Below are 10,241 nucleotides of genomic sequence, written 5' to 3' on the forward strand. Positions count from 1 at the left end.
TAAAGTTTAATCAGGACTTTAATAAAGATGATATCAACCCAGAAGGGGAAACTCATGGGGGTGGGAGGCAATCCAAGACAACTACAGGTAACAGGGGTCAGTGCTGAAATACATACAACATATTGTGCCGATTATATACTTATGAACATATTCACATCAACAAAAGCCAGAGGTCATGAGCTTGAGAATGCAAGGGGAGGGTGGGTTCCATGGGAGAGGCTGAAGAAAAGTAAAGGGGAAATTACACAATTAGATTTTAATTTAATTTCAAAGAAGTTGATTTTTCACAAGTTTTCACCCCAGCATAAGTAAGGAACCTCAGGACTGTACAGTGAAGGCTCAACAAGAAGTTTCTAAATAACAAGATACACGCAGCTCTACACCAAGCTGATGTAATAGACAACAGTTAAAACCTTGCACTGGCAACTGAACACTGTTTAAGTTCATATGGCAAATGTTTGACAATGCCAAGTACTTGAAAACAGTCAAGCCATAGTAGGTGGCCACAAAAACTCTGGAACTCGGTTTTAAAAACTATTATTACAGGGGAAAACCAACATTTAGACCAGAAATGTACACTTAATCACCGACATACATCGTACATCGTCATACACTTAGACTTTACTCACCGAAGGAAGGAATGTACACCTAAGAGAAAGCATTTTGGAAAAAAATTTTTTCTGAGACAGGGTCTGGCCTTGAACCCATAAAAAGTCTACCTGTCTCTGCCTCCATTGTGCTGGGACAAGGTGTGGCCCACCTTATGATTGAAAATCTACGCGCAAGGTCCTGGGTTCGGTCCCCAGCTCCGAAAAAAAAAAAAAGAACCAAAAAAAAAGGCATTTGAAAATCTAGGGGGTTGGGGATTTAGCTCAGTGGTAGAGCATTTGCCTAGCAAGCACAAGGCCCTGGGTTCGGTCCCCTGCTCCGAGAAAAAAAAGAATAAAAAAAAAAAAATCTAGAACTATGGAAGATGTTTGTTAGCAACAGAAGGTTCCATATAGCAAAAGACAACACACAGTCAAGAGGGCAAATGTGAATGGGAAAGAAAGCTTTCCAGAAATACAATTTTATTCAACTCGGAATCAGATGTATAAATTAAAACAGCAAATGAGACAGGATTTTTTTCCAGTTGGTGTTACAAAACAGGAGAAAGAAGTGGCACCTTGGCATGGTGCCAGCCGCACTCATCTGGCTGTCAGAATTGAAAGCACACCCCCTGGGAGAGCTACTATGCATGGAGCCAGGCAAGGTATTAAACAGCGTTAAGCAGCATTGTGGAGAGGCAGTGAGAGAATGCACTTGAATATCACTAAGGGAACGATTGACTATATTACATCGTTTATTCACACTAGGAAATGCAATATAGGCCTTGAAGGATGCTAAAAGGAATACTGTTGATAAATGAACCCATATAAAAACATCTCCTCGACAATAAATGCATGATTATATCTATACAGGATATACAAGAATACACCCTTATCTGTTGGTACTGAGACTTGGGGGCAAATTATTTTAAGACACCTTTAATTTTGAACATCCTACCTTCCAATTAAGAACAAATAAATAATTACATAACAAAAACACTTCGTTTCAAGATCTGAAAGTTGACAGCTCAAGAGACAGTGGTTTCAGGCAGCAGGACTAGCTGGTAGACTTGGGAGTTTAACCCAGAGCTAGGCAGATGACTACATGATAAGGACACACAAAGTGAAGCAAGTATATAAAATATAGGCTACACATATATACATTAACTGAATCCACTGTTAAACTAGAAGCAGTTTTTGATATACTCCTAAATTCTTTGACAACTTCTGTTATCCTAAAGTCAGAAGCAACCACATTCAAATGAGTTGAGCTATGCAAAGTAAAAAAGTCACAACCTTTATTGAAGAGCAAATAAACATGGTATCCTATGTACAGGCGGCACATGGTGCCAACTGCATCTGCAGACGAGGTAGTCCATTCGAGTTACGCCTTTGTCACGGCCTTAGACAAATTCTGAACTAGTGTACAATTCAGCTGTGCCAGAGTGCTGATCTTAGCATGCTTAGATGTTGCATACTTGTTCTTGATCGTCTGTAAGAGAAAAAGAGCACTACAATCAGGGAAGAAAACGAATTATGCCAGTGGGGGTGTGCCTGGGAGGGGTAGAAACGTTTCTATTTTAACTTAAAAAGTGAAAACAATCTTTCTATGGAGTCCTGGCTGGCTTTGATCTCAGACGGGCCTCTCCCCGCCTGTGGTGGTGGGACTCACCATGTGCTTTGTGAGGCCACGGTTCACCATGACTATGTTCTTAGCCAGGTGCTGCATCACAGGAAGCAGAGATTCCTCCGTGTGGGACAGGTAGTGCTGCAGAGTTGGTGTCTAAGTGAACAAAAAACAGGCTTAAAACACCAGCGGCTTTCATCAGCGTTCTAGATGCTATGTCTGGCAGAGGACAGTGTCTGGTCATCACCCCTCATACCTCTTTGCCCATGTGTACTTCTGGAAGAGCGCGAGCTCTAATCTAAGCACAATATTATTACTGTGGCTTCTTTATCTGAAGGTCAGGATAGCACCCGGTACATGAGAAATGCATCTCCAAGGATGTGGCTAAGTTTCTTAAATCACTTGGGTGTGGCTTCCCTCCTCAAAAGGTTGTTATTATAAAGATTAAGTTGGCTACAGAAGGGGAGCCAATCTAAGATGGCAGCATGTTTGGGTTACCATTTATGTTCACATTCCTTCCATATTAGGTAGGAACCAGGAGAGTGGTCTTAACACCAAGTAATTTATTCGAATGCTTGGTAGTTTGGTGAGACAGCTTACCCATTCACCGTTGTCAAGGATTTTCAGGGCTAAGCAAAAAGCCCCAGCTGCAATTTGAGAAGGGGCAAAATGCACCATGTCGTAGTCCAGCATGGAGAGCTCCATGAGGTATTTGGCCAAAGTATGCTGCTCCACATCGACCTGGAACAGACGACCCACACACCACTCTAAGCCGTTAGCAGTAACTGACAAAGGCCTGGGACTAAACTCTCAAAGTAACCACACGATATGTAGTTAGGTCATCAGCCTTATTTTTAAATGTTAGCAGCTGTATTTTCTCATGTGGCAAAACAAAACAAAACAAACAAACAAACAAAAAACAACAACAAAAAAAAAAAAAACAAAAAAAGAAAAGAAAAGAAAAGAAAAAAATTCCTCCAGAAGTCTGTACCTCTCCAATTTTAGATGCTCTACGGAGGAAGTGCAGAGGCAGAGGGCGACCCAGACTGAAGTTCAGAACTCTCAGAATCTTCATCTCCATCTGTCTGATCTGGTGCTTGGTGTAAGTGTTGTTAGTCACAAAAGCGAAGTCACCGATCTCTGGAGGGTACATCTCCTCGTATTTGCTTGCAATAAACATGGCAGTTACACCAACCAGCTGCAGCATCTTCTTGGGCACACAACTGTCCTGCAATGGCAAGTTCAGTCTGTCCTCGAACCTTTCAACTGATACACCTGACTTCCCAAGAAAAGGGTGTTTCAGGCTCAGCAGGTAAGGTTCCTGCCTACCTTCAGGGCCCGCTCCCCCTCCTCTGAGACTCTCAGAGAAGACAACCAGAGAACCAACTGCAAATGGCTGGAGCACACATACCTGCATGAACCGATCGATAATGGACACAGTCATGTACATGGTCTCCTGCAGCAGCCGAAATTTCATCTGAACCTGTATTAGCCAGTCGATTAGGATGGCTCTCATGTTTCCAGTGACTTCACGACCCAGTAGGTATTTTGGTCTAACTGACTGCTCTTCCTGTAAAAGAAAATGCCAGTTATTCTAGAACAATCCTGCCATATAACGTTTGTGTCCACAAAGGCCAGTCAACTAACACAAAACAAGTAGCTCTTGGGACAGAAGTTCACCAAGAAAGCAAGGTTTAGGTTAGTCATAACAGGTTCTTCATATTGTTGATATTCGTTCGGTTAACCAGAATGACGGCAGCTTATACCCTGTACCCATCCTCATCTCAGATCTTTTCACTCTGCTGGAAAGCTGATCTAAGTTATACACTCAAAACACCCAACATAGCGCAAATACGAAACCCAGTTCTGCAGTGTTAGAACACAACAAAAAAAAAGTATTAACAAGGAAAAAGGAAGACAGCTAGTTTGGAACCAGGAATCTTACTAAACATTACTTTAGAAAATACAGACACTAGCTACAAAGAATGGGTGTCAGCAAAATGGCTTCATGGGGAAAGGCCTGCTGACTTAAATTGAATTTTAATTCACTCCAGGACCCACATAAAGGCAGAAGGAGAACCAATTCTTTTGTCTTTTTGTTTCTCAAGACAGTGTTTCTTTGTGTAGCCCTGGCTGTTTTGGAACTATGTAGATCAGGCTAGCCTCCTCCCTTTGCCTCCTCAGTGATGGGATTAAAGGCATGTACTGCTGCCACTTCACAAGGCAATCAACCCCTGGAAGTTGTCATTTGACCCCCTCTATGTGCCCACCCATACAACAACACTTGGAAACACTATTACAAAAGAGACTAAAAAATAAAAAAACAAAAAAAAAAAACCCCAAAAAACTAATGACAACCTGAGAAGACAATGCTAGGATATAGTTGAGTGGCAAAGTACTTGATTAGCACGCACAAGGATTGTCCCTAGGACTGGGGGGACAGGGAGGGTCTAAACCTGATCAAACTGCATGAACTATATAGAATGTCTTGTTTAAAAGATAAAAGGGCAAGTCCCATTGATAGAAAGTTTTCCAAGTAGGTGGAGGTGATGGGACCAACAACTTCCACCTTGGATAGAGAATCGAGCGCACACTGATACAAAATGCCTTGTGTGGGACAGCGAGTGTCTGTTAGCACCATCCAACCCGTTCTCGAACCACACACATGTAGGACTTCCCCCTCTCTATGGTATGTCTATTTTAGGAAGGTATCTCCCAACACTGACATTTTATATTCAAAGTGGCAAGTCCACTTCACGGGGTTAGTGACTTTATTTTTAGTGTTTCAAAACTAACAACAGTGCTCTGAGTGTAACAAATAATATTCATTGTCAAAAATTGTCAGGTGCGCTGTTAGTAAAAATTTCTTTGACAGCTGAATTGAATGTCACAGAACTTTAATCCCAGCACCAGTGAGGCAGAAGGATCTCTGTGAGTTCCAGGCTAGCCTTTAAATTAGTTAGTAAAGAACATAAAGGGATAAACCAGGTATAGTGCAGCATCTCCCTTTAATTCCAGCACCAGGAATACTGATCCAGGAGGATCTTAAATAGCAAGAGTAAGGGCTTAGGGTAGCTGCAGTTAGTAAAGGCAGACGCTAATGACAATACTGACCTCCAGTTGTCTGAGGTAAGCATAGATATCTTTCACATATTCACTACAGAGGTTTGGATCACCACCATCGTCTGCATCTACATCACTCACTGCAAGAATCACATCGGAGAAAGCCTGACACAGATATTCTTCGGCAGGTGCACATCCAGATGTTTCCATTGGGCTTGGAGAGGGAGTATCAACCTTGAAGAAAAGAGACTCCATGAAACATGCTACATCATGGGAGCGTAAAGTCATCATCCCCAATTCAGTAAGTCATTCTGAATAAATGTAAAAGAACATTTGCTGCTTTTGCCAAGGGCTGGTTTTCTATTAAAAAACCAGGTGACTCAACCTTAGTTCCAGGATATCTGACGACCTCTTCAGATCTCCCTGGGCCCTGCACTCATTGCAAACTGATATCTCACTCATGAAGAAAAAAACAAACCATAGAACAAAACAAAACAAAACAAACAAACAAAAAATGGCAGGCTGGAGAGATGCCTCAGAGGTTAAGAGCACTGATTGCTCTTCCAGAGGTCCTGAGTTCAATTCCCAGCAACCACATGGTGGCTCACAACCGTCTGTAACGGGATTCAATGTCCTCTTCTGGTGTGTTTGAAGACAGCTGCAGTGTACTCACATACATAAATCTTTAAAAAAGACAAACAATTCTAACAATCAGAAAACAGTTCTAACAATCAGAGCCAGGCATGGTTAATATAAGCTTTGATCCCAGCACCTGGAAGGCAGGTCTCTGAGTTGAAGCCAGCCTGGTCTCCATAGCAAACTGCAAGCCAGCAAGATCTGGTCTCATAAAAAAATAAGCCCCAATTTAGATTCAGGTAGTTTAAAGTACGAAGAAGTGGGCTGGCAAGACGGGTAAAGGTACCTGTTGCTAAGCCTAACAACTGAGTTCAACCCTCAGGAGATCCACATGGTGGAAGAACTGACTCAAAAGCTGTCTTCTAAGGGGTTGGGGATTTAGCTCAGTGGTAGAGTGCTTGCCTAGGAAGCGCAAGGCCCTGGGTTCGGTCCCCAGCTCCGAAGAGGAAAAAAAAAAAAAGCTGTCTCTGACTTCTCTGTGTATTCTCACACAAAATACAAGAGAGCATGGGAGCTGGAGAACTGTCTCAGCAGTTAAAGAGCCCTTGATACTCCATGAGGACCAGAATTCAGATCCTAGCATCCACACTGGGTGGCTCACAAATGCTTGTTACTCCAGCTCCAAAGGAGTCTCTCTTCAGATACATACGATTGGGCACACACAGGACTCTATAGATACTAACATGTAAGGCAAGTCAAAGGAAACGAGCAGGTAAGTGATAATAAAGCCATTTATTCATCAGCATCATGTGAGGTCAATTCAAAAGAATGCCAAGCCTTCAATTATCAATTAATCAATTATTCAGGTGAATACAAGTTCTTGATTACAAACCCAGAGAGCCCTAGCTAGCCTTGAGCATTCAACCCTCCTGCCTTAGAGGAAGTACTAAAATCACAAACATGCACCATCACACCTAGTAGTAAAATCTGGCGGTGTGTGTGTGTGTGGTTTTAGTACTCAAGGACTGAACCCAGAGCATCCTTATGCTAAACACAATCTAACAGGCTACGAACTCAGGTAAACTTCCATTTGGGGCTTAAATGTTAACCCATCAACATTAATCCATCATCTTTTTTTTTTTTAAAGATTTATTTATTTATTATATATAAGTACACTGTAGCTGTCTTCAGACACACCAGAAGAGGGCATCAGATCCCATTACAGATGGTTGTGAGCCACCATGTGGTTGCTGGGATTTGAACTCAGGACCTTTGGAAGAGCAGTCAGTGCTCTTAACCTCTGAGCCATCTCTCCAGCCCTATTTTTTTTTTTTTAAACGGTTTCACTAGATGCAGCTCTGTCTGGACTGGATCTTACTATATACACAGCCCGCCTTGAACTTAGAGGCCCACCTGCCTCTAGGCCAGAATGCTGGGATTGGAAGATGTGTTACCAAGGACCCTATTTAATTAATCTTATTTCTGTCTGAGATTTTTTTTTCCTTTTAAAGAAACCAATTAAAAGATCTAGCCTGAATATATCACCCCAGCATTGGAGAGGTGGGAATCTCAAACTCAAGGACAGCGGAAGCTATACAGTTACACAAAAAAGAAAATGATTATGCCACCTCTGGATCCCAGGCCTCGAGGGGCAGGCAAACCTCTATGTTCCAGGCCAGCCAGGAGCACACAGTGAGACTGTCTACATAAAACAAGAGCCCTACCATATTTATCTGCCACCATCTGAAGCAGAGTGCTAATACTTACCCTAGAGCTGTTAGTGCACGTAAAATGCACTAACCACTCAATAAACAATATATTTAAATGCCGTCGTGTGCATCAACATGAAATGAAGTCAGAGAGGAGGAATACACTTTTTAAAATGCTAAGTTTACCAAAATAGGCTCAGGAGAGTGTTTCACTTCCATAACAGGTTCAGGCTCAGGCTCATCCAGTTCCACCTCTGGTTCGCACACTGGCACCTTGTCCACAGGTTTTGGTAGGGCTTTAACAGTAACTGTTCCAGAACCTAACTTTTTTGTTTCCTGTGGATGAAAGTGAAAGAACAGAATGTTTTTCCAACGGTGACACCTAGAAGATGGGCTTTTTCAGGATAACTGGACCAGGAAGATAAGTTACCTTTTTGAGGGGTATTCTTGACTGTTCGCTGACTTTATTACCAATGTCTCCAAGAGCAGTTCTCGATCTCAGCAGGGGTTTGGAGGCAGCAACTGCCACAGGCACACGCTTGGCGCCTGCCATGCTGACCTTGGCCTTATTTTCTGTGTTAATTTTCGTGTTCTGAAAGAAGTAAGAACCACTTGAGAGAGGATCCATGGCGGCTCCAGGAAGTCATGGGTTAATTAAGGCGGGACCCCACTATGGAAAGCAAGGGCTCTAGGATCTATCCTCCAGCCCTGACAAGCAGGTTTCCACCCAAAACGTTCACCTATTATCCAATTTCCCTTTAAGTCCCAAGCAATCCTAAACACGGTGAAATTTACATCGGAAAGGTAATCATGAAAGCCTCCTTGTAGACAGCTCTCTGGGAAGACTCTGGGCAGACAGACTCTGGGAAGATTCACTCTGGGCCTTCATCATTAAAAGCACACCACCCTACTCCCTCTAAGTCCTTCAGCCCAGATATGTCCCGAAGTCTTTTTCACCCTCCAGGGAGGGTCCTTAGCTCCTCCATTGGCCGGAACCTTCCGGGCATCCCCTTCCCCTCCTGGCCGCCGCGGCCTTCTCCCACAGCGAGGACCGCAGCGCCCGGCCCGACTCACCCTAGTGACCCTGAGCGCCATGGCTCCTCCTGAAGCAGAGGTTCGCCGATCTGAGAAGACACCCTAACCTCTGGCTGCCCACACCTAAACACTAACAGCCGTTCCCCCACAGCACGCCGGGAGGAGTCTGCCGGGCCTGGGTTTAAACCCCGGGCCGCTCCCTCCTCATTGGTCAGTTCATGGCACTCGCTCTCTTCCCATTGGTGCTGCGGGTTCCCGTAGAATGCGTTTCCTGGGCGATCCCGCGATCCCAAGTTCGGCGAGGGGTGGGGCCAGAGCGAGGCTGTAGCTGGCAGCACCGCCCACCCCTCGTGAGGTCAAGCTCTGCGCCTGCGCACTCGCCTCTTTGCTGCCACCTGCTTTAGGTAGGCTTGGCCGGCAATGCCCACTTGTGTGCTGTCCAAGGCAACTCCGTTGGACCTTAAGAAAATGACTGTGGGGCCGCCACGTTTCTGGAGCACGCATAACAGTTTTGCTGTCCTATTTATTGTTTCTCTTTTTAAAAATAGATTTATTTATTTAGTATATATAAGTACACTGTAGCTGTCTTCAGACACACCAGAAGAGGGCATCTGATCCCATTACAGACGGTTATGAATGAGCCACCATGTGGTTGCTGGGATTTGAACAGGATCTCTGGAAGAGCAGTCAGTGCTCTTAACCGCTGAGCCATCTCTCCAGCCCCTACTTACTGTTTCTCATCCTCATCTACAGAAGTGCCAGTACTATCTTAAGAGTTCGCGAAAGCTTTGAAGCAGAGACAGTCTTTAGTATGATTGTTCCGACCGCTGCCTGGGATGGATTTTGAGGTTTATAGCATGAAGTTATAGCCTAAGCAAATAGATTAACATACCAATCGCCCCAATAGCTACTGCCCCAGGGACAAAAGAAAATGTGCCACATGCTTAATTTCGCTCCTGTTTAAGATTACTTCAAAAATACAGTTTTGTAGAATCTATTCTATTTAACAAGAATCCATAATGCAGCACTCCATCCTTCTACCTCAGACACCTTATTAAGGCTAATTAACTTCAGTGAAATCTTTTTCCACATTAAATTTCAGTAACATCAATGAGGATTTATTTATTTGTTGACCAGGATCTCTTGTAGCACAGGTTGTTGGCATTCCTTCTATGCTCTGCCCAACAGTTACCTAGCAACAGCCAGATAGGCCAGTTTGCTATAAAAAAAGAACTGCTTCTCTCCTCCTCTCCTCTCCTTTCCCTCCCCCTCCCTTCCCCCTTCTCTCTGTCCTCTGTCCCCTCTCTTTCTCTGTCTCTATTCCTTTCTCAACTCCCTTTCCCATGCCCCCAAATAAACTATTCTGTACTAAACCCATCATGGCTGGTATCTGGTGTGAAGGGTATATGCTTCAGCATTGGTCCACTGAGGTATTCCCTCCCACCACACCATACTGTGCTCTGTAAAACATATCCTTGGTTTTATAAAATACATCACAGGTCGAAGTCCCTATGTAGCTGAGAATGACCTTAAATCTCCTGTTCTCCTTCCTCTACCTCCTCAGTGTTGAGAGTACAGCATACACCTTTACACTGGATTTATGTCACACTCATGATTGAAGCGAGGATTTCAAGCATGGCGGAC

At 43.8% G+C, this 10,241-nt stretch overlaps 1 protein-coding gene across 1 annotated transcript; it reads right to left on the reverse strand.

Annotated features, from left to right (window-relative positions):
- On the reverse strand, window positions 1–8,758 carry Ccnb1 (cyclin B1). The gene is given in 10 exon segments (NM_171991.3): window positions 1–775; window positions 852–2,079; window positions 2,260–2,370; window positions 2,815–2,955; window positions 3,206–3,442; window positions 3,626–3,784; window positions 5,329–5,511; window positions 7,749–7,898; window positions 7,993–8,154; window positions 8,637–8,758. Coding segments are annotated over 9 exon segments (1,272 nt in total). The 5' UTR covers window positions 8,658–8,758; the 3' UTR covers window positions 1–775; window positions 852–1,971.
- Between the last annotated feature and the right edge of the window lie 1,483 nt (window positions 8,759–10,241).

Source organism: Rattus norvegicus, chromosome 2 (assembly GCF_021556685.1).
Source record: "Rattus norvegicus strain SHRSP/BbbUtx chromosome 2, alternate assembly SHRSP_T2T, whole genome shotgun sequence".
In the NCBI taxonomy this organism is placed as follows: Eukaryota; Metazoa; Chordata; class Mammalia; order Rodentia; family Muridae; genus Rattus; species Rattus norvegicus.